Source organism: Myxocyprinus asiaticus, chromosome 45 (assembly GCF_019703515.2).
Source record: "Myxocyprinus asiaticus isolate MX2 ecotype Aquarium Trade chromosome 45, UBuf_Myxa_2, whole genome shotgun sequence".
NCBI classification, from domain to species: Eukaryota; Metazoa; Chordata; class Actinopteri; order Cypriniformes; family Catostomidae; genus Myxocyprinus; species Myxocyprinus asiaticus.
Window position 1 is genome coordinate 2,657,588 of NC_059388.1, and position 24,545 is coordinate 2,682,132.

Sequence of the window (24,545 nt, forward strand, 5' to 3'; positions counted from 1 at the left end):
ATGTTATGGTAATGACATTTCTTCAGTTTTTGGATAAAAAGTTGTATCAGCCATGGACTTGCTAACACAGCAAGTTAGCTAGCAGTCATTTATAAAAATGAATCATTGTTTCTAAATTAAAATTCTCAATTACTTGAACGGTTTGATAATAACACCTAATAAGCTACTTTCAGATCATTATATAAATATCTTGAAATTAATTACATTTCAGATGTTCAAACTGTCACTCCCCTCATTTATATCATTAGCAACTAGACGCATTCCTAGTAAGCTCATTCAATATTCTAGTTCTCTAAAATGCTAAGTGTGATGGTAATGACAGCAATATTGGGGACAGGGATTCTTTGTTTTAAAAAAAACAAATTTCAGATTCTTAAGAAAAAATGCAAAGTAGAATTTACCTAATTTTAACACTTTCTATTAATTTACAATAGAAAGGGAGTTCAAAATTATGGGTAGGGGATTAGCCCTCACATGGTAACTGGCAGCACCTGTATCTTAAGGTTAAATTGTATTTAACCGGAATATTTCTTTAACTTCAGTAAACAAGCAACATTGTATCTGTACCTGCTGGAACATCTCTCCAGGTGGTAATGAGCCTGGGCTTGCTCTTACTGAGCACTGGACCGACCTCTGAAGCCCAGGTGTCCCCTGTGCTGCAAGCCAGGGCTCCCAACAGCGATAAACACATCCATGAGGCTGAATACTGCTTCCCAAAATCTATAGCTATTTCCCCAGGTCCAGCTTCAATCATATAGAGCAGGGCCAATTCTGCAGGAACTCCACCATTACAGAAGACCTGCAACCAATTCCTTTGGCCACCTGCAGAGACAACAAGAGTCATGTTATTCACAATGATTCTCTAAACCAGTTACAGATGCCATAATCTCCATAAAACCAATAAATTACCGAGATGTAGGGTTCCGCAGGTAAATATATAATACATTTTGTCCATAAAGAAACTGATTATTAAAGATAACAGAGTAGATCCTCAACCAGAATGATTTTGATATTATTTCAGGGATTAATGCAGTGGTAAATCTTTAAATTTACACATGTCAAACTCATTCGCAAAATCACCGCCATGAGGCCTAAGGGACACAGTTAGCACCATCGTTTAGTGAGAAGAAAGTGAGTTATAATTGTAAGAAATTACAGTATTCTACCCTAAAGTATGAGTTCCACATGACCTGATTTCAGAATGTCCACATCACCTAAATGGCTTGATTATTATGAAAACAAAGAAATGTTAACATCTTGGTGTTGTCCGATTCACACAAAATTTGATAAACATCATCTACAGACCCTCCTGACAAAAAGTTATCAAAATGTCTAATTATTCCAAAGATATTAGTGATACAGTTCCATCGGTAGAATGCAATTTGATACATTGACAAATATCTAATCAACGCAAAGTCCAAATGTAATGAAACCTGGTATACATAGACAACAGGACATTTTGAGGCTGCACACACATTTTCGTACAATTCTGCCCATAGGGTGCGCTACAACTAAAAAACATCAACATCTTCTTTGGTTTAAGTGCTAACATATCCTTAAAATCTAAATTAATTTAACAAAAATTGCCACCAGCAGCCAATCCAATTTCAGCATTTAACAACTTGAATTATGAATTCCCAATGGTAATGAAACAGATTATACACAAGCAGGGTGTCCACACGAAGCTGCATATCAAATTTTGAGAGAATCTGCCACAAGGTGGCGCTACAAGCTAATTCTCGTTTTTGCTAATAAATCCAGAACTTTACAGGCTAGAATAAAATGTTCTATCATTCAGTGGCCTATTATGACTAATTGGCCTGTATCTTGTAAGAGCAATATTTAAACTTAACAAAACTTAAAACACATGGACAAGAGAACATTCTGAGGTCACATGCAAAATTTCACCAATTTGTGATGCTAGGGGGCGCTATAACTTAAAAAAATAATGTGTGCGCTACTGTGATAAAGGTGGAAATTAGATTTTTGCCTTTGTTTAAAATGTACGGCATTGCAATGAGGTTGACGTAAAACAGCAAGTGAGACTATATCTCTGTAAAGTTTTATACTATCGAAACAAAATTTGGTATGCTTCATCAGGACCATAATCTGAGGGAACATGCTAAATTTGGTGACAGCACCACCTATGGGTCAGAAATGTCCAAATTGGCTCTTTTGGACTAACTTTTGAACAGTTTGTCCTAAAATTATGAGTTTGGTGTCTTTGGATTACTTGGGTCATGAGGATTTAAACTACTTTTTTCCAGCATCAGCCATATAACCTCACCGCCATTTTGAATTTTATGAAAAAGTTATTTATATTTTAAACGCTTCGTCCAATTTTTATGAAAATAGACCTTTTTCACACGAAGGGTAATTTATATAATAAGGGTAATAAGGGTATATAACGTGGAAATAAACGATTTCAGGGTAACCTTCGACAGCAGTAAATGGGAGTTAATGGGAGACCACAGCAAATATTATTTTCACTTACCCATTTGCTCCAAGAGCAAAAGAAAAAGTCCACTATTACATTGGAATGACTTTCCAGAAGAAAACAAAAAGAGAGTGGTGGATTAAGGCAGTCAGATGGGAGAAGATGCCAAATTTAGTGTCACTCTCTCAGCAGCTATGGTAATTAATTTTTTAAAACTAATTTCAGGGTAATATAACACAAAGCATAATGTTATAAACTTACATTCAATATTTTAAAAAATGATCATATAAAAAAGTTTGCTAAATATATGCTGCTAAATAAGGCATAACACGTCATCACAGTCTGTGAAAAAGGTCTATTGGAAGGGGTCTTCGACATCATGTCCTGAGGTTACCTGAGTAGTTTGGAGACAGCGCCATATAGTGGACAAAATGATTAGTCAATAAAAACAAAACTTTTAATGTATTATTTCTCCTTATTCTAAATCTTTTGAAAATGGCAGTGAAAAATTTCTACATTCATTTATTTTAGTGCTGTTAGTCAATAAAAATATTTAATTGTGATTAATCACATAATTCTTTTTAGTTAATCACGATTAATCACAGATTTTGAAAGTGCTGAAATTTGACCCTATATATATATATATATATATATATATATATATATATATATATATATATATATATATATATATATATATATATATATATATATTTTTTTTTTTTTTTTTCCTTGTCAAAATGCATTTATTTCCATCTCAGGAAATAAAACAATATGTAACAAATGCTTTATTAACATTTTCCAAACCAAGCCTTCCACAAGAAATGCACTAAAACAGCACCAATTCAAGTAACATTAAACATTTCCCAAAGACTAAGTGGGAGTTTGACTAATTGAAAGAACTAGTCCCCACATAGGTTGCATATTCATTGCAATGCACATTCAATATCTTAAACTCACGCGTTCATGATTCGTGTCAGGGCGGCACCGCCAGCAGCGCTTTGAAATCCACATGCAAACAAAATCCCGGTTGCAAACAAAAACATCTCATTCTGCATTTTGGTGATAATTAAGATTTGACGGGCTTCTGTGGTAATTAAAATGCACCTTACAAAGGTGGAAAAATACTTGATTTATATCAAGTCCGATCTGGGCTGATTTTGTACATCAAACAGCGTTAAGAGCTCCTTTCTTCATCATTTTATCATGGAAGCGCTGTTGTGTGTGTGCAGACAATCTTTTATTTACTGAAATAACAACCTGCACTGCTCTACCATAGGAGAGAGCGTAACGGTCAACTAGCGTGCTCCGCTGAATTTTTTGTCTCTTAACTTCCAATTTGCATTGAAGCAACTGAGAAAAATCTATCAAAATGAATTACATGTGGAAGCACAGAAAGTGTTTTTCACCAGGAGTTGATGGTGCGAGTCTACTACCCTCTACTAAGTGAAGATGCTCAGAAGGTGTTTTACTGTCACTGTAAATGTTCGTTTTCCTGAGAACCACGGAGGTAAATTAGACCTGGCAGATCACATTCAGACAGCTATGACACACTGAACCTTTTCATGATACAAAAGCATTTAATTGTTAAACATGTTATTTTTAGGTTTCAACTAGTTAATAATTTGTGTTAATATGTGTAGTTGGCATGAAAGTTTAAACAGTTACAGCTCATATTATTTTTAAAGGAAATTACATTTGTTCTTTTCAAAATGTATTTGTAACCCCACATTTTTAAAAGGCTTAAATCTGATTAAAATAGTTATAAACGGAATATAAAATAAAACCTAGCTACACTTTCACATGTATATTTGTGTATGTGCATATGAATACAGTGGCAGTCCCCATCCCCTGCAGGTTTAACATGCAAAAAAATCTGCTTACATTAACAACACAATGGGTGAATGTCAAGAGAAGATGGCCAGAGTTGTCGTACAGAGATATTTGTAATGACTTTGTGTTGTCACTTTCATGAGCACAGAGACATCAGTATCAGTACGTCCAGAGCGTGAAGGTAGGATTTGGTGTATTTATGAATGAAGTACTCTTGTTTTAAAATCTCCCCGCTCTGCTTCCAGTTGTCTTGACATCCCCTGAACATGTTAAAATACTCATGATAACTTGGCAACTCTATAACCTGTAAATCCACTTTGCTAGCTAATAACACTTTGACATCAACACCATAGATATCTTTACAGTAAATGCTAAACCGGAAGTTCTGAGACAAAATTTTCAAGATGGCTGCATGCTTGTTTCTCTGGCACATAAGGTGAGCAATAAAAAAAAAATATAAAATATATATACAATACAAATAAATACACAATTACAAGGCTATATGGTTTGTCAGTTGTTTTGTTTTTACAAAAATCAAGGATGCTTAAATGAGAAATACTAACCAGTGTAACCTGTAGCATCATTTAGAAAGCTACAAATAATATGTCTACCTCATTCTATGAACAGAATCCACAAACAATCAGAAGATGATGTTGATGTGTTTAGGGCTGCAACAACTAATCAATCAAATCGATAAGCATCGATAATGAAAATCATCAACAACGAATTTCATTATCGATTAGTTGAATATTTGTGGCGAGCACGGAGAAGCCCCTTCATTGACGTCACTTTACAGTCCAGTGAAAAATGTGTTGCATGATGAAACTTGTTTGAAAAATAATGGAGACATATTGAAGCTGGAAAAAAAAAAAAAAACACGACCCAAGACATCCAGCGCCTGAGAGCACTTTATAAGTGGGGGGGAGGGGGGGGTGCAGCGTGAAACATTTACATATTTCAATTGATCATGGTATAAATAATGGGGGGGGGGGGGGTTGTACTTGCTTGTTTTGATTATTGGGGGGTAATCAATTCTCTCCACAAATGTTTGCAATGGGATTTTAATGATGGACTGAAAGGGCCATTTTTTTGTCCCACACCATCAATGATGAAACATTTTACCCTTTAATGAACAGTACTTTTTAAGGAACTATTTTGCATATCCTGAAAGTAAAAATAATAATTAGAAATTCAAACTTAATTTTTTTATGATTCAGGCATTGTTTCAAGTTTTGTGAGAGTACAGAATTATGAATTCAGTACAGTTAATCAAACTAAATCCTTTCACCCTTATTCATTTCTGTTTTTGTTTTTTTTTATCCCCTTTTTCTCCCAATTTGGAATGCCCAATTCCCACTACTTAGCAGGTCCTCATGGTGGCATGGTTACTCACCTCAATCCGGGTGGTGGAGGACAAGTCTCAGTTGCCGCTGCTTCTGAGACCGTCAATCCACGCATCTTATCACGTGGCTCGTTGTGCATGACACCACGGAGACTCACAGCAAGGGAGGCTCCGCGCATGCACAATTTACCACACACCCCATTGAGAGCGAGAACCCCTAATTGTGATCACGAGGAGGTTACCCCATGTGACTCTACCTTCCCTAGCAACAGGGCCAATTTGGTTGCTTAGGAGACCTGGCTGGAGTCACTCAGCACACCCTTTTTATATAAGTGTATTTTGTTTCACTGTACTGGCAGATTTTTTTCACGTTTTTCAAGTCAAAAACAAGTGAAAAAAATCTGCCAGTGCTAAAAAACAAATATTGCAAAGTATTTTGATTACGTTACGGACGATGAGTAATCTAACAGGATACAATACAAATTAAATTTTGAAGCATGTATTCATTAAACTGTAGTGGAATACATTTTAAAAGTAACCCTCCCAACCCTGATGGCAGCCCATAGAACCGTACATAGGAAAATGATGAAATTTGGCACACTGATAGAGGTGAGCATCATTAGCCACCAGACAAGATTTTTGGGGTCTCTAGGCCAAACTCTATAGTGCCACCACCAGTTCAAAAATTAACTTATCTTTTGCACATATCTTTTGAACCGCTTGTTAAAAAAAATTCTGATTACTGATTACTCTCCTCTTGATGATACCAATGGATCCATCTTGGATTGTGATGTTTACAGTTTAAACCTTTCACATTCTTTAAATTTGGAGTGATTTTCCCAAACATTGGCTCAAAATATTCTCCAGTCCATGCTGCACAGACAAGACTTCACTTCATTTATTTTTGCAATTGTTTAAAAGTTATGGTTTGAGAAGTTAACGAGGTAGGCTCGAAACAGGATTTGAGTCTAAATCTCGGCAGCACTTTGTCCTATCAAAACTTGGTATGCTTCATTAGGACCATGGTCTTAGGATACATGGACAGTTTGAAGTGCGCTGCCTAGGAGTCATGAAATGTGAAAAATTGCTATTTTTGCCCATAACTTTAGAACCATATGTCCTAAAATCATGAGGTTGGTGTCAATGGATTCTGTGGGTCATGGGGACTTCAACGATACTAACTGTCCCCATATCAGCCATCCTGCCTCTATGCTCATGGATTTCAAACTGGGAGGCGTGCCTCCCCAGGGGGGTGCCAGAGTTTGTCCGGAAATTGATGATAAATTCACCAAGTAAAAAGATACATAAATATTTATTGTCAAGATAAATGAAAATTAATAGCTTAATGGACCGTAGTCAATCTTAATAGGCCGTAGCTTTATAGCGATATATTATTAGATGTCGTGAACAAATGCATATCATGCGAGAGCGCATCCATATACCAGTTGTCAAGCGCAAATCTCGCTTGACTTGTACATTTTGTCAGAGGGGGGCTTTACTGTTCAGAACTTTGAAAACCCCTGCTCTACGCCATTGAATTTTATTAAAATGCAAAATATCTTTTGAATGCATTGTCGGATTTAAAAGAAAATCGGTATGCATCATCGACATCATGCCCTGAGGATACCTGAGCAGTTTGATGACAGTGCCACCTATAGTTCAAAAGACAACCTAAAGTTGTATGCTAACTCTACCTTGGGAAGTCTCTTTGCCATGGCTGGGCTGTGTCAACTGAGTGGCCCAGTGTCTAAGATTCTGGATTGTTGTTCTAAGGGTCAAGGGTTCAATCCCCAAATGTGCAAGTCATGCAGTAAAAATATCTGAATTTTGGAATTGTGTTTACTGAATGGTTGCTGGGCTTTTCCCCACACAAATTGAATTTTCCCCTTTTTTGAAAAGTTACATGAATATGAAGTTGATCATCATAATTGCTGTGCTCATTGTGATTATTCTCTGCTTGGTATGTCCCTTTGGTGACTGTCAATGTTGTGGCTCTTTGGTGCAGTGAATGTGTACTAGGGATGTGCCCGAAGCCGAATACCTTATTCGGAAAGGCACAAATAATGACTTCAAAATGAATAACAAATTTATCCGACTAATAGAAACAATAATCGTTTGACTGATTATCCAAGAAGCACAAGGATAAAGCAACATTGTAAATAAACATATCCAAAATGACAACAATGATGAGTCCGTGAAGTCAATATAAGTAGCCTACTAAAGTGTGAAACTTAGGAATGAAAATGCACACAGTGTGATTTCAGATCAGATGGGTGCAGTCTCGACTCAGTTTGCGGTCTCTGTTAATTGTGCGCGTCTGGAGCTTGTCAAGTGTAACATTAACTAACACACTACATCATATAGGCTACATTTTCCACTCCTTAAAATGTCTATATTAATGTAATCACACGATTCATACATAATGATTTCCTTGTATTCATTTATAAACCAACCTGAGCGCAATGTTAAATTCCTGACCTGAAGTGATGATTTCACAGCGGAGCTCGTCTAGTCACCTCTAAAAGTTGACCACATTTATTTTCACATCACCAATTAAGGTAAGTATCTGGTTAAGATTTTATTCGAAAAAAGTTTAAATGCTCAATAAAGGTTTAAATGCTCCATATAGTGTACATCTATTCAGAATATTCCTGCTCATGTGATACAAAGAAACCGAAACATCTTTTTTCCCCTCCCTTTAAACTGTACTAAATTTTACAATGTTAACGTAACATTATTATTATTATTATTAGACTATTATTATTCTTTCCCCACTATTTCGCTAATTCTGTACATGTAATTTAACTAAACAATTATGTTAAAATACGTGTGCACAAATCAGCCTCGAGTGTAAAATGTCTGATATATTTATGGGATTTTCACCTATTTGTAGGCTATATTGATTTATTCTAATTTCTTTTAATGTTTGTATTTAATGTTCACTGCAAAATGTGTGCTTGACATTTCACAATTGCTTGACACCTCGTGCCTCAGTTAACAACATATTCTACAGTTCATGAGCAGCTTCATCTGGGAAGAAAACAAATTATAAAATAATAATATAATTAAATAATAATAGCACAGTAATAATAATAATAATACTCAATAGTAATAATAATTAGTATTATATTTATTAGGCTATTATTATGAATAGGCATATGCAAGGCATATTTTATTAATAGAAAATATACATGTAATAGAGTTACATTTTAAAAATGGGTGTTTCATTTAGTTGTCGCACTTCTGGGTTAAGCCCCGCCCACATTCAGTTCTATTTGAATACAGATACAAATACAGATAATGGCTGCACTGCACACCCCTAATGTGTACTGATGTGTCAGGAACGGATTCTGACCACATTCAAAGAAAGCGTAAATGCAAACGATTTTTCGTTATCCAGATCTTATCAACGTAAGTAATTAATTATGTGATGAGGTAACGCTACAGTCATCCGTTGTTAAAGCGCTGTGTTGTGTGTTCTTGCATTTTATTGTTTATTCTGCCATTGCAATGTGAAAAACACAACAGACACTCCCTTCTTGCAATCTTGTCACTTGAACAAGAAACAATATTCCATAATTATTCCATTGGAATATTACCTTGGAATATCTCGTCTCTCTCCTCAAATCCCCACTTGCTCACGTCTCTCTCCGGTTTTCAAATCACCCGTGACACTCACGTGAAACAAGGCGTCACTCGTGCATTTCAGATTAGAAGCATATTTAGCACTAGAATATCATTAGATTTGCTTAGGCGACCTGAAATTTAGCTTTGTCGGCCTCCAAAATATATTAATGAAGGAAAAACCCCGAGAGTCAAAGTGATAGAAAGCATTTGAATTAGTTTTTGTTTTTTTTTATTTGTTAAAAGACATAGAATTTTCAGTTACCACAGGCTCTGATGTAATATATTAGTGTTTTCCATTTTGCGCAGGTAACTTTGATTGGATCTCTATCTGATCACAGAGAAAATGCATTTGACTGCATTTGGTGTTAACCTGGCTAAAGAATATCCAGATACTATCCGCATATGAAATGCATGTTAATGCTAGGTGTAAATGGGGCCATAGAGGACACTGTAATTGTAACTCCTAACAACAAACTAACAACGCTCTAGCCACCAATTGTTCAAAGTTGCATTTATGTTTATGCTCATAACTTCTGAACCGTAAAGCCTAGAATCAAAACTTATTTCCTCTGATTCCTTGGCTCACACTGAGTTGAATGCACACCATGGTTTAAATTTCCGCCTGTCTAGATTTACAGCTATTTTAAATTTTCAGGAAAAATATACTTTTTCAAACTCCTCCTAGGCCGTATGTCCGATTTGCACAAAATTTGTAGTGTATCATCTAGGGACACTGGGGACACAAAATGATCAAAAACTTTATGTTAGACCAAACCGTTCTTAAATTATGCTTCAATGAATTCTACGGTTAGCACGCCAAAATGGACGTGAGGCTGTATTTTCGCGTCGCTTAAGCATATTGACACAAAACTTGCTATATGTCATCACAAGCATGACCTAAGAGTACCAGCACATTATCGTCTCTGGTCCTTCACCAATGCTTAGGAGAAGCAATGAACTTTTTAGAAGACTGTTAGCACACAGTGACTTGTTAGTATGGTGTCTACATGTATGCTCCATTGTGACCAAAATACCTCAGTAGAATGTCTCTCAACCTCAGAAAACTGTTTATCTAGATTTCGTTTCATTTCTTGTGTTGTCACTTATGATAGGCCAATATTAACTAAAAAAAGGTCAGTCAATTCTAACAATCTTATAGCGGTTAATACTTCTTTGAATTATTCTTTGCCAGCAGTCAGAAAGACGTATCTTATACATGTCAGATATTGTCAAACAAGAAGTTTATTCTAAATACTTGGATTATTTATTTCTAACAGAAACCTGGTTAAATTAGGAAGAGCATAGCCAACTTTGCGAAGTGTGTCCACCACATTTTAGTAAGCCTACAGGTCAAATGGTCATGGGGAAGGTACTGCAGTGGTTTTTAAATATCGTTTTATTTGCACTGAGCAGTGTTTCTGGATTTTCTTCTGTTTAAAATATCAGGAAAAGAGCTTATATTTTGTTGTGTGATATATCGTCCTCCAAATTATAATACACATTTTAGGGATGAATTCTCAGAGCTGCTCTCTAATTTGGTTTTAAAGTATGATAAGATGATTATTGCTGAGGATTTTAATTTTCATATAGACAGGGCCTGTGGTTAACTCATTTTTAAATATTACACAGTTTTTTAAATTTCGAGCAGCATGTATCTGGTTCGATACATAATCGAGGTCATACATTAGATCTTGTGTTTACGCTTGGATTAGTTCAGAATAATCTGAAAATAGAGGACACTTTTGTTTCAGATCATAAAAGCATTCTCTTTGACATTGGATTAACTGCAGAGAAAAGAAAGATAAGTTGCTCCTATCGATCTCATACTATAACTCCAGAAATTGCAGTTAGATTTTCATCCATTTTTTTCTGCTTCTTCCGATAACTGGGCTCATGATGCCAGTACAACCAATCAGTTAAAAGATTTCAGTTATTGGTGTGTATCAATATTAGTCTCAATTGCCCCTTTCAAAACAAGAACTAGGTCAGAAGTAAATAAATCCCCTTGGATAAATGATGATATTCAAATGTTAAGGAGAAAGTGTAGGAAGGCAGAACATGCTTGGAAATCAACTTAACTTCTTGTTCACTTTGAGCAAATGAAGGATCTGCTGTACAATCATACGGCCAAAACTACTAGAATTGCATATTTTTTCTGAACTATTAACTAATGCCATAATGCTAGGCTTTTATTTAATACAATTAATCATCTGATCAACCCAGTGTCTAGGGCGGCATGTTGTCCGATAGGTCGTATCTTTTGTTTTTTTTAACAAAGTCTCTAACATAAGGGCATCAATTATTCCTCCATTACTATGTGTAGATCAATCGGGTTGTAGGGAGAATTTGTTGGATTCTTTCTCACCTATTTCAGAGCAGGATCTTTATAAAATTGTACATCAGTTGAAACCATCTAGTTGCCATACAGATGCTGTTCCTTTAAGACTTTTCAAAAAAGTTACTGGGACTTTAAGCCTTTCTTTGTTGTCTATAGTAAATAGCTCGCTTGTGTCAAGATGTGTTCCAAAGGAGTTAAAGACTGCGATAGTGCAACCGCTTCTGAAGAGACCCTCATTAGATAAAGAACTATAGACCAATCTCAAACGTATATTTCATCTAAAAATAATAGAGAAAGTGGTAGCTAAGCAACTGTTATAGGTAGTGAAGGATAATATTTTTAAGAAATTTCAGTCAGGTTCACAGAACAGAAACTGCCCTTCCTAGGGTGACAAATTACTTATTGATGTTGGAGGATGCTGGAGAGTGATCCATTTGAGTGTTGCAAGATTTAACTGCGGCGTTTGATACAGTTGATCATTCAGTTTTAATCGAAACATTGAAGAGATGGGTGGAAATATCTGGGGTGGCTTTAGACTTATTTGTTTCCTACTTTACAAATAGGAAATTTGTAGTGTCTGTTGAAGATGAGATGTCCTCTTTAAAAGTTAATTGTGGTGTTCCGCAAGGATCCCTTTTAGGGCCAATATTGTTTTCACTATATACGTTACCGCTTGGTTCTGTGACTCGTAAATATAAACTTTTTTCGTAAATTTGTATTGCTATGCAGATGACCTGCAATTGTATTTGTCATTGAATACCAATGATCTGACAAATTACAAGCTTCTTCCAGTGTGTATAGGAGATATAAAAAATTGGATGGCAAATAATTTTCTTCAGTTACATACTGACAAAACTGAGGTGGTTATAATCAGTCATGATTCTAAAAAAAGTCAGATTGAGTCAGCACTTAGACAGGTGGTCCCAAATAATCAGCAGGTGGTGAAAAATGTGGCAGTCTACTTTGATTTTAATGTAGTGCTAGAGTTAACACATGCGATTAATTGAAAAAGTATAACGCGTTAATTTTTCTTGATCACAATTAACACATTTACCATTAATATAGCATTAACCAGTATAAACGTTTCTTGGGAGGGCGGAACCTTTGTAAAGTGTCCGTCAAGAGGCATTACACTGATGGACACATCACAAACACACAGAACAGCGCTTCCCTGTCGGTGATAAAATGACGGAGAAAGGAAATCTTAATGCTATTTGATGTACAAAAAAGCCAGGATGGTGCATTTTAATTACCACAGAAGCATGTCAAGTCTTAACTAACACCAAAAACGCAGAATGAGACATATTTGTCTGCAAGCGTGGAGTTAAAGCGGAGTCTGACGCTGGCTTTGATGCTCTGTTGCAAATCATGAACGCAGTTTATGATTGCTGTAGCAAAGCGTATAGCCACAGTCTACAGGCAGATTAATATTGTGGAGGATGAGAATGTAAGATATTTAATGCCCATTGCAATGAAAATGCAACATATGTGGAGACTAGTTCTTTAAATTAGTCAACCTCCCACTTAAACTTTGGGAACATTTAATGTTTCTTGAATCGGTGCTATTTTAGTGCATTTCTATCTTTATCCTGTGGAAGGTTTTGTTTGGAAAATGTCAATAAACCATTATATTGTTGCATTTTTTTTTTTTTTTCTAATATGTTAATAAATGCATTTTGACTGAAAAAAAAAAAGTATATATAGAGTCAAATTTCAGCATTTTCAAAATCTGTGATTAATCATGATTAACTCCAAAAAATAATAAGATTAATCACGATTAAAAAAAAATATTTCTATTAACAGCACTATACTTATGTACATTTTTAATATCATGTCTGGAAGTTAGTTCAGTCTTGTTTTTAGCAGTTAAGGAACATTTCAAAGGTTAGACATGTCTTGCGTTTCAAGGATACAGAGAAGCTTATGACCGTTTCATATTGCAAGTTTGAGCAAGGCGTGAACAGAGCGTATTTTGTTTTTTTGTTGCCGCCCATAATAACAGATTAGAACATTCACATCAGAAGCGTCAGCAGTGCGTCAGAACGTCGCATGAGCTGCAGTGCAGCGGGGGTTTCGGCTCAGAGTCTATTTTTGCAGCGCTGCTCAAGCTCAGTTAAAGTGACAGCACACTGATGATAGACAAAATTAATGTGATTTGACACCAAAAGTGCATAATGCACAGAATAAGCATGTATTAGTAGTCTAGTGTGCTTTTATATGAATTAGAGCACATCAGAAAAAAAAATGAAAAGAAAAAAAAATATTTCCATGAGATTTAACTATTTAAAATGTTTGAATTATAGAGCTTAAGCAAAAGTACGGTTTATCATTTAAAACTATAGTAAACTACAACTTATGAGCCTGAAAATATGTGATAAAAGCCGTCTATTAGTCTATTCTGTACTATAAAACATAGACCGGGTCTAAAGGTGTTATTATTTAAAAAAAAAAAAAAATTGTAAGTGCGATCTTTTTGATTTGAGGAAGGTTATTAACACTTAAAAGTTTTTGCTGGTGTTTAAACAAAATGTTGCCATTCAATGGCTGAATTTAACGATGTATAGCTACTTATTTATTGACTATTTTATACAGCTGATTGATTGAGCCAAACACAGTGATCACCTTCCTTTGTTGTGCAAAACAACATTAAAAGGCTCGTCACCCACCCCCATTCATGTACAAACCTAGATTATCTATGAATGATGATGTTTGTGAGCTTATTGGGTTGGCTGCATTACATGAAATAGTTATTGAACTAAAAAAATATTAACCTAAAACAATTTTGCTTCATGTGGTAACATCAAAATTGACTGGTTTAATTCATGTCGAAAATATGTTTTATATGACTGTATCAACATGATTACAGTAGTTATGTGGAAATAGCTCCCTAGGTAACAATTGCATGTATCCACATTTATCAGTGTGCTATAGTTAAATTAATTTTATTTTAGCCATAAATAGAACATCAAGTGATTTTAAGCAAGAATTTATTTATAATGCAGAAAAAAATCACTTTATTTTTCTGTATAGAGCTGCTGCTGTGATGCTGTAAAAGAGCTTCCAGTGTGAAAGCCCTTGCCAGTCTGCAGCTGTAGTTGTGATGTTGTTAAGCTGACGCTTTGCTCACATCTTGCTTAAGCTTGCGATGTGAAACGGGCATTATACATGCTTTTAGTGTGTCTCACCTTGATTATTATAATGCACGGTGTTTAGTTTTAAATCAACACAGTTTAGCATGGCTACAAACAGTGCGAAATGCTGCAGCTAGACTTTTGACACAAATTAGGTCTTTTAAACATATTACTCCAGTTTAAGCTTCTTTGCATAGGCTACCAATTCATTTTAGGGTTGATTTTAAGATTTTATTAATCACGTAAAAGCATTACATGGGTTGGTGCCAGAATACTTAGCATAACTTTTAAGACCTTTTGAAACAGTTAGACCTCTTAGATCTTGTCATGAACTGTTTGGCTGTTTCAAGATCCAAATGTAAAACTAAAGGTGACAGAGTGTTTGAAGTGAAGACTCCATGATTATGGAACAGCCTGCCCTGGGATATTAGATCTGTTTAAAAACTAATTTGTATAGACTGGCTTTTATTACAGTGAATGTGCTGTGTTTTACTGTGTGTGTTGCTTTTATACTATTCGATGTGAATATGTTGTGGTTTTCTGTGTCTTGTTTTTTATTTTATGTTTTGTGAAGCACTTGGTGCTTAATCACCAAAATGTGCTATATAAATAAAATTATTATAAATTACTATAATAGTTTGTCTTAAAAACATAAAACTGGTCTCTGAAGATTCATTGGGGCATAACGAGTTGAATTAAACCAAATGTTCCTATATCTGACATTTTGGCTGTCAGCAATTTTGAATTTTGTGGTAAAATGCTGTATTTAATAAACAAATTGGTGTATTGTTAATTGGCCCCATAACTGCTGTTTGCATACACCAGTCAGTCACAGCATTAAAACCACCTGCCTAATATTGTGTAGGTCCCCCTCCTGCCGTCAAAACAGTGTAGACTTTGTCAGTTCTAACCAGTCTGGCCATTCTCTGTTGACCTCTCTCATCAACAAGGCATTTCCGTCCACAGAACTGCCGCTCACTGGATGTTTTTTTGTTTTTGGCACTATTCTGAGTAAATTCTAGAGACTGTTGTGTGTGAAAATCCCAGGAGACCATTTCAGGGCACAAATGCATTCACTAATCATGTGTGCAGATAAAGAAATGTCTATACAGTCATCCTCCGATAGAGGGCACACTGTTGCTTGTGCTGCATGTCACATCCAGTCAGCAACACAGAATAAAAAACACAGATGAGAATCCTTCACTTCATTTCTCTATAGAACATTATGTTTAAAGTATAAATCGTAATAGTGTGTTAAAGTACAACATTAGCATTGTTGATCTGCCGGTCTCCCTGTATCATCCACACCGACAATCACCTAAATTCTTAACGGGAGAGCATGCAGGCACATTCACCTGAAATCTGACCAGTTTTATCTTGAATCACATATTTTATACAAGTTACTATTATCAGTAACACATTAACAGTAAATTAAACAATTTATAAATTCATTCTAAACACATCCTGAATGTATTAAAAATGCATTGAACTAGGGGCCAGGGTAGCTCAGTGCTAAAAGACGCTGGCTACCACCCCTGGAGTTCGCTAGTTCGAATCCCAGGGTGTGCTGAGTGACTCCAGCCAGGTCTCCTAATCAACCAAAATTGCCCGGTTGCTAGGGTGGGTAGAGTCACATGGGGTAACCTCCTCGTGGTCGCTATAATGTGGTTCATTCTCGGTGGGGTGCATGGTGAGTTGAGCGCGGATGCCACGGTGGATGGCGTGAAGCCTCCACACGCGCTATGTCTCCGTGGCAACGCGCTCAACAAGCCACGTGATTAGATGCGTGGGTTGATGGTCTCAGACGCGGAGGCAACTGGGATTCATCCTCCGCCACCCAGACTGAGGCCAATCACTATGCGACCACAAGGACTTAAAAGCACACTGGGAACTGGGCATTCCAAATGCCCAATGGGAGAAAAAGGGGAAAAATCCAAAAAAAAACAAAAAAAAAAACAAATGCACTGAACTGAAAATACATTAAGAGAAAAATACCAATACTCAAAAATATTAATAAATGTGTATTTATTTAAATTATATTTATACTGTAGGCTACATGCATATACTAAATTCGGTGGATGTTTCACGTTTTCATGTATCCTTCTACAGTAAGGATTTTTTTTTTTTCTCAGATTTTTACATTTTTAAGTTAGAATGGTTGGTCAGTCAAAAATGTAACCATGTATAAATAAAGCTTTGATTTAACAAAAATGTGTCATGTATTTTTTGAGTTTCAAGCTGTTCACCAAAGTAGGGCTGGGCGGTTTTTCCGTTTAATTCGAATTTGCGTTATGACATGATTTATTGTTTTATTTTATTTTTAATCGAGAAATCGAGATTTTGCAAAAAATGTTGCAAACGCTAAAGTTAGAAAGGTTGTAAATCAACCAAAGGCTGAATAAGGAAGAGAAAAAGAATTCATAGTGCTTTTCTTAATGCCGCTCCCGATCTGATCAGCTGCACGTGTGTGGCGTGCACCAAATAAACGTGACAAGTTAACAACACAAAGACTGATATAAAAGACAGCTAATATTCCCAGTACGATTGTACACAGTGTGACTGTAGCTCAGCTTTGTCCATCATGCAGGAATACACTGGCTTATGACCATAACTGGCCTCGGCGTGCGCATGTTGATGAATGGTCTCCTTTATTTTCTTTTTACCCAAAAAAAAAGCTCGTTGCGTAACAGTTACGGGCGCTTCATTTCAAATCATATGGATATAGGCTATATATGGGAGAATCAGTTGCTCAGTTGTCAATTTAGGGAGTTCTAATGGTTCCACAAATTTTCTAATATCTTCATCAGTAGACGAAGACGTGGAACTATAAAGATCAAGACAGAATCCTTTAAAAGCATTATTAATATCAATGGCTGAGGTAAATATTTCACCACCAGCAGATTTCACTGAGGGAATGGTAGAAAAAGACTCTCTCTGTTTTATATATCTTGCCAGAAGCTTCCCTGCTTTGTCCCCCGACTCAAAGTATGACTGTCTTTCCCTGAATAACCAAAACTCCACTTTCCGCGACAAAATAGTATTATATCTGTATTTCAATCGGGTCAATTCTCTGAGGCCATCAGATGACATTCGGCGCTTCAGCTCTGCCTCGGCACTTTTAATATTCCCTTCCAACTCAACGAGTTCACGTGCTTTGGATTTTTTGGTGAATGAGGCATATTGTATGATCCGACCCCTAAGAACTGCCTTTAGTGCCTCCCAAACCACGTCCACAGAGGATACTGAGGACCAGTTGGTCTCCATATAAACATTGATTTCAGTCTTTAACATTTGTTGGAAATCAGGATTTTGCAGAAGGGATACATTAAGGCGCCAACTATATGATTTCTTTTTCCCTATATGTGGCATCACCTCTAAACTCACCAGGGCGTGATCTGAGACTAAAATGTTTCCAATTGAGCAATCAACAACAAATGAAATTAGGGATTTGGATATCCACAAAAAATCTATTCTAGAATAAATCTTATGGACTGATGACAAAAATGTATAGTCCCTACCGGATGGGTTCAAAAGTCTCCAAATATCCAAAAGACCAAGATTTTTACACATCCTGTGAAGTGTCAGTGTTGCTCTAGGGGGCTTACACACTTTTGCTTCACTATGATCAAGGACTGAATCCATCAAAACATTGAAGTCTCCTCCCAGTATTATATCATGAGGGGTGCCAGCAGTTTGCAACATCCCTTCAAGATCTTTAAAAAAAGCCCTGACCATCAGCGTTAGGTGCGTAAATATTAGCTAAAATCAACATTTGCCCCTGAATGTCTGCTAAAACAATAATGACTGTTCCTATTTTATCTTTACTCTGTTTGAGAAATTTGAATTGTAGATGTTTATTTATCAGTATAATGACTCCCCTACTCTTACTTGAACCAACACTAAAGAAAACATGTCCATCCCATATCTTCCCAAATTTTTCAGCTTCCTGTGGGGAAAGATGCATTTCTTCAAGTAAGACAATAACATATTTCTTAAGCTTAAGAAAAGAAATAACCTTTCTTCTTTTTATGGGGTGCCCCAACCCATTCACATTCCATGTGGAGAGAGATAATCCACTCATATTAACAACTGACATATTGATATAATAAAAAAAAAAATTGTGTGTCAAAAGCAAGATTATACAGACCACTATATTGTTCCTTCAATTCCTATTTTCGATATCTTCCAGTTTTTCCAAAATATATTCCAAGTCTGTTTTGGACGCGGTGGATTAGCGGTTAATTCCCTTTCTGATGATTCCAGATAATCGATTCGTTTCTCAACATCTGTCACTCTTGTGACCAACTCAGAGAATTTTGTTTCCATCGCCGTAATCGATCGACGTATTACAGCGAGATCCTCCAAGTCAGCAACAACCTTCGTCAGCATCACCGAGATGTTGGACAGTTGACGCTGGATTTCATCTCCCAACGTGCCATCCAAATCGAGTCCCCGGCTCACAGTCCCATCAGAGGCCTCAGCTTGAACACGCAAGTGTCTTTTAATGTCTCCAGAGTCTGAGGATTTTGACTTCTTTGCCATGTTTACCTCAAAAGAGCAAATATGTAACTGGGTGTATCGAATCTCACCGGTTATAACATGAAAATAATAAAAGAAAACAGCAAAGTGTGCAGAGCTAACCGCTCACACGTCTGCTTCTCGCATGGCGTCATGTGACCCCTCCAATTGTTGTTAATCATTAATCGATTTTCATTTATTAACAAACAATTGTTGATTTAAGAAAATGTACAATTTGCAACCTAGTGCATATGAACTGAGGTTTATATGGAGGCATGAAAATACTGCATTGTTTTGCTCTCTGCAAGAAGCAGATTATATTATCATCTCTTTAAAGGGGTCATCACTTGAGGAATAAAAATTTTCTTGAGCTTTTAACATGTAAGAGTTCATTGTACAATAAAAACATTCTGTAAATTTCAGAACTCAAAACATCCTCCTCAATACAAAAAGAGCATTTATTTAAACCAAACTACAAGAATGGCTCATTTGGATTTTCCCTACTTTGTGACATCATAAAGATGACACCAGTCCATGACTATAGCAAGACAACTCCTTTTACATCATCGCACCCTTGGCCTGCCCACTAGCGCTCAGTCAGAAAGGTGAAGAGGAGAGAACAAGATAAGCTTTCTCTACACCAAAGAGACTTACAGAGGACACCTTCTTGTACCCATCTGGACTAATTTTAAACATTGTTTGACATAAACATACAATAGACAAACTGCTTTGGCCATTATCATGCATCTCGCGCTGCTTTTAAAAGGTGCGATGTCAAGTTGTAACTCTTAAAAGGAGACCACCATTTTGCATCTTGCTGTTTAAGTATACTGTAAGCACATCCTGGACGCGTGGAGCACCCATCTACACGATTATACGATGTACTTAATTTACTGTGTAAACATGCACTAGATGGACATATTTTTAACGTTTTGATGCATTTCCGGTAATGTCTACCATGTTTTAAGTGTGGTACAAGCTTAACTTTCAAAAATGCATATGTTCTGGTCCATTCCACTGCTGCCACTGGCTGGGAAAACCTTGTCCAGAATAAACTGACTGTGGAAGATGTGATGTCGTGCCTGAGAAGACCAGTGTCTTTGCTTTTGCCTCTGTTGAAGCATCCCAACATTAGGAAATAGTGACTGAAGAGTAACAAAGTTCCTGATCGCATCAGTGCAGGATGATATGTCTGAATGTCATGTTTCACTGTGTTTAGAACATTTCATTATGGATTGTATGTGTTTTCCGCTCATATCAAGCTTTGCAAAGGAACTGTTATTGAAAGATAGGGCTGTTATAAACAATACTGGACCTGACTGCAAAACTTAAGTAACCAATTCCATTCATGAATGTTTCATATGTCATGACTGTTTGATATTTATTGCTTATGGGGCTGCTGTGCTTTAGTGAACAGTTTGATACATTCGGAAGCAATGTGTTGGTTGTGCCTTATGTGTAAAACCTGAAATGTAGTTTTGTATTGTTGTGGAGCTGGTTCACTCTTCTGACTGAGTTTCAAATATATATGGCTGTATTCGAGGGGCTGCACGATGTTAGCCAATCATAACAGTGGGCGTTTACATTGAAGTTTAAAAAAAGATGCTGAGGCCTAAAAAGAGCATGAAAAGAGTATGTCATGACCCCTTTGCATTGCGGCTAATAACAACAGAACGTCTCAGTTTCGATGTTACCTTGGTTCCCTGAAAGGAGGGATGATCTCTGAAGCCCTTATAGAATTACGGCAATCCCATTGGCAGATGGCGCTTGGCACTCCACACCATCTGCGCATGTTATCTCAAACATATAAACCTGAGCACAGCACCCTTTCATCAGGATTTTTCGACTGAAGGGATGTGTCATCTCTTGGTCCCTTAACAGCGAGAAATAAGCAGTGCGTCAAGCTATGCAGCATCTCATTCCAGGGAACCGAATTTACAGTTGTAACAGAGATGTCCCTTTTCAAGTCGGTCTCTTCGATGCTGCGTCAGTAGCTGATGCGATGGGAATCATATACTATAACGCCAGTACTACTGATTTACACACCAGAGCAATGCTCAAAAGTGTAGTGAAAAGCATTGAACAAACTCCCCTTCACATTGACAAATTGACAAAGGCAGAGGAAGAACACATATGTGCCAACTGGCACAAACATACTTAGCAATGCCATTAGCTAATTAGGGCAGTGAAAACATTGAAAATGAGCTCCTCTTTGCATACACAATGGGAAGAGAGAGAGGACGGCATGGTTATGAAACCAGGCAAATGTTACAAGCAATGACACTAGCCAAGTGGGGACCAGATTTCGGACCAGAAAGTGAAAGCTCTGCATGTCGGCCCGAAAGGCTTCCAAAGCAAGTTTATGTGCCATGTGACTCGCGCAGTTGTCCAGGTGCTGAAGGCCAGATGACACACAGGGAACTCCAACCTGAGGCGGACTGGTCCGTCATTAAGTCAGCCATGACAGCCATCAGCCCCAACATTCGCTGGAACTCTTAGCAGTGGTTGGGCTACCCTCGGCTTGAACTTCGTCAAGCACTGGAGAATACACTGAATGCGAGCACCAGTCAAAAGTGGCGACATGGTCATGGAGTTTCATTCCAAAGAAGGAAGATTGCCAACTGGGCCCTAAAGTGCTCTTTGCCCGATTGACTTTGAGGCCCAAAAGTTCCAGGTGCGAAAGCAACAGATCTCTGTGCTTGCACAGCAGTTGCTACGATTGTGCTAAGAGCAGCCAATCATCGAGGTAGTTCAGCACACCGACGTCGATCAGCCTGAGCAGAGAAAGTGCTGCATTGACACATTTGGTAAATTTTGCAGGGAGTCAGGGACAAGCCTAAGGGAAGGATATTGGACTGATATGCTGCCCCCTCGAAGGCAAATCTCAAAAACGACCTGTGGCAAGGGGATTTTTATACATGAAAGTACACGTCTTTCAAGTCCACTGATACAAACCAGTCAAACGTATTGACAAGATTCAATGGGCGCAACGAAGTCTGTCATTTGTGTTGGGAAGTGGCAGCCTTCTGGCATGCTGCCAAAGGCAAAACAAAGAGTCACAAAAGTGGAATCGTGTTCTTTTTCCCAGGCATACAACTCAAGGGAGAGCGAGAGGTTCATTTCGAGGACAAGGAAGTGTTATCCGGGCCTTTTTGGGGATCGGAGGGAACCGTTCTGTAGACTTTAGTCCCTGTTTTCAAGGTCCGCAGACTATCAAGAACACTTGTCTCGCCCAGAAGAGGTGGAAGAGGTGATAGGGAGGCCAGCATGGGGTGCTCACCCTGCGGTCTGTTTGGTCCTAATGCCCCAGTATAGTGACGGGGACACTATACTGTAAAAAGGCACCATCCTATGGATGAGACGTTAAACCGAGGTCCTGACTCTCTGTGGCCATTAAAAATCCCAGGGCACTTCTCGTAAAAGAGTAGGGCTGTAACCCCGGTGTCCTGGCCAAATTCCCCCCATTGGCCCTTCTCAATCATGACCTCCTAATAATCCCCATCCATAAATTGGCTCTATCACTCTATTCTCTCCTCACCACCAATAGTTAGTGTGTGGTGAGCATACTTGTACTCATCCAGGTGGATGCTGCACACTGGTGGCGGTTGAGGAGAGTCCCCTGTTCACTGTGTAACGCTCTTTGAGTGTTGTGTCCGAAAAAGCGATATATAAATGCAACATTCATTCATTCATTCATAAGGAGGTTTTTCCACCGAGACGAAAGCACAGTTTTCTTCCTTGGCCATGGCCGTAGCAATTTCACCATCAGCTCAAGAGCACTCGGCTTCATGGGGTGCCGGCTTGAAGAAGACCAGTGCACCGGCTGCGCTACAATGCCACCTCGCCAAAACGTACTTGTAGGCAATGCTTGGCCAACTGGAATCTCTCTGTTATGGCACTTATGAGAGATGCAATTGTGACCCTGAAGAAGTTAAATTCTGATCAAATGGCACTGTGCTCTAGTTTATATGCACGCCATGACGTCATATGGAGTTGATGTTGATACTATAGAAATTATACTGCAGAGTGATGACATCTCAGTTCATTACCTCATCTCTTGTATTCTGCGATCAGCTAATAGCTAATGCTATCATTCAGGTAGAACTATTCTTTCGACCACTAAAAATAGCTTCCAGATCTATCTCATAAATTAGTAAGCCCCAGAGTCTAGAAGAACTTGATGAAATAACAGAAAATATAAATACAGACTTCTCTAGCACTCTTGATAGTGTCGCCCCCCTTCGATTAAAGACAATTAAAGAAAAAGCCCGCACCATGGTACAATAATCACACTCAAGCTCTCAAGAGAGCAGCTCGGAGAATGGAGCACAAGTGGAAGAATACAAAATTAGAGATATTTCGCGGGTGCATGAAGGATAGTGTCCGTAGCTACAGACAGGCACTAAAAGCTGCCAGGTCAGCATATTTGAGCAAACTCATAGAAAATAACCACAACAATCCTAGGTGTTTATTCAGTACTGTGGCTAAATTGGTTAGGAATAAAGCCTCAACTGAAGGCCTTAACAAAAGTTAAGTAGGGAGTACCACAGGGATCAGTTTTAGGGCCTCTGCTTTTCTCCTTGTATATGCTTCCCCTGGGAGATATTATCAGGAATCGTGGAATAAATTTCCACTGTTATCCGATGATACCCAACTTTATATTTCTTCAAAACCTGACGAAATTTCACAATTCTCCAAATTAGCAGTGTATCAATGAAATCAAAGATTGGATGGCCAGAAATTTCCTTCTACTCAATGTTGACAAAACAGAGGTACTAATTATTGGACCAAAAACCTCTAAAAACAAGCCGCTAAAACATAATTTGACTCTCGATGGATGTACTATTACATTGTCTTCAACAGCGAAGTTGTTTGTAGAACAGCATTATTCCACCTAAGAAATATTGCTAAATTACGACACATGCTCTCTGTTGCTGATGCCGAAAAACTAATTCATGCGTTCATGGCCTCAAAACTAGATTATTGTAATGCATTACTGGGAGGATGTCCTGCAAGATCAATAAATAAACTTCAATTGGTTCAAAATGCAGCAGCCAGAGTGCTGACTAGAACCAATAAATATGATCACATTAGCCCCATTTTATCGTGGTTACATTGGCTACCTGTTAAATTTCATATTCATTTTAAAATTCTCTTAACTATGTACAAAGATTTGAATGGTCTAGCTCCGCAGTACTTAGGTGACCTTCTACCACACTATATTCCATCACGTTCATTACGATCACAAAATTCTGGCCTGTTAATAGTTCCTAGAATATCAAAATCAACAAAAGGAGGTAGATCCTTTTCATATTTGGC

General features: G+C 37.5%; 1 protein-coding gene across 2 annotated transcripts in view; it reads right to left on the reverse strand.

Moving 5' to 3' along the window:
* Positions 1-24,545, reverse strand: part of tmem19 (transmembrane protein 19) — a 98,423-nt gene that overhangs the window by 32,794 nt on the left and 41,084 nt on the right. For both annotated transcript variants that reach the window (XM_051688776.1, XM_051688775.1), the window contains exon 5: positions 568-822. In XM_051688776.1, the coding sequence (XP_051544736.1) occupies positions 568-822 (255 nt within the window). The remainder of the gene's footprint in view (positions 1-567; positions 823-24,545) is intronic.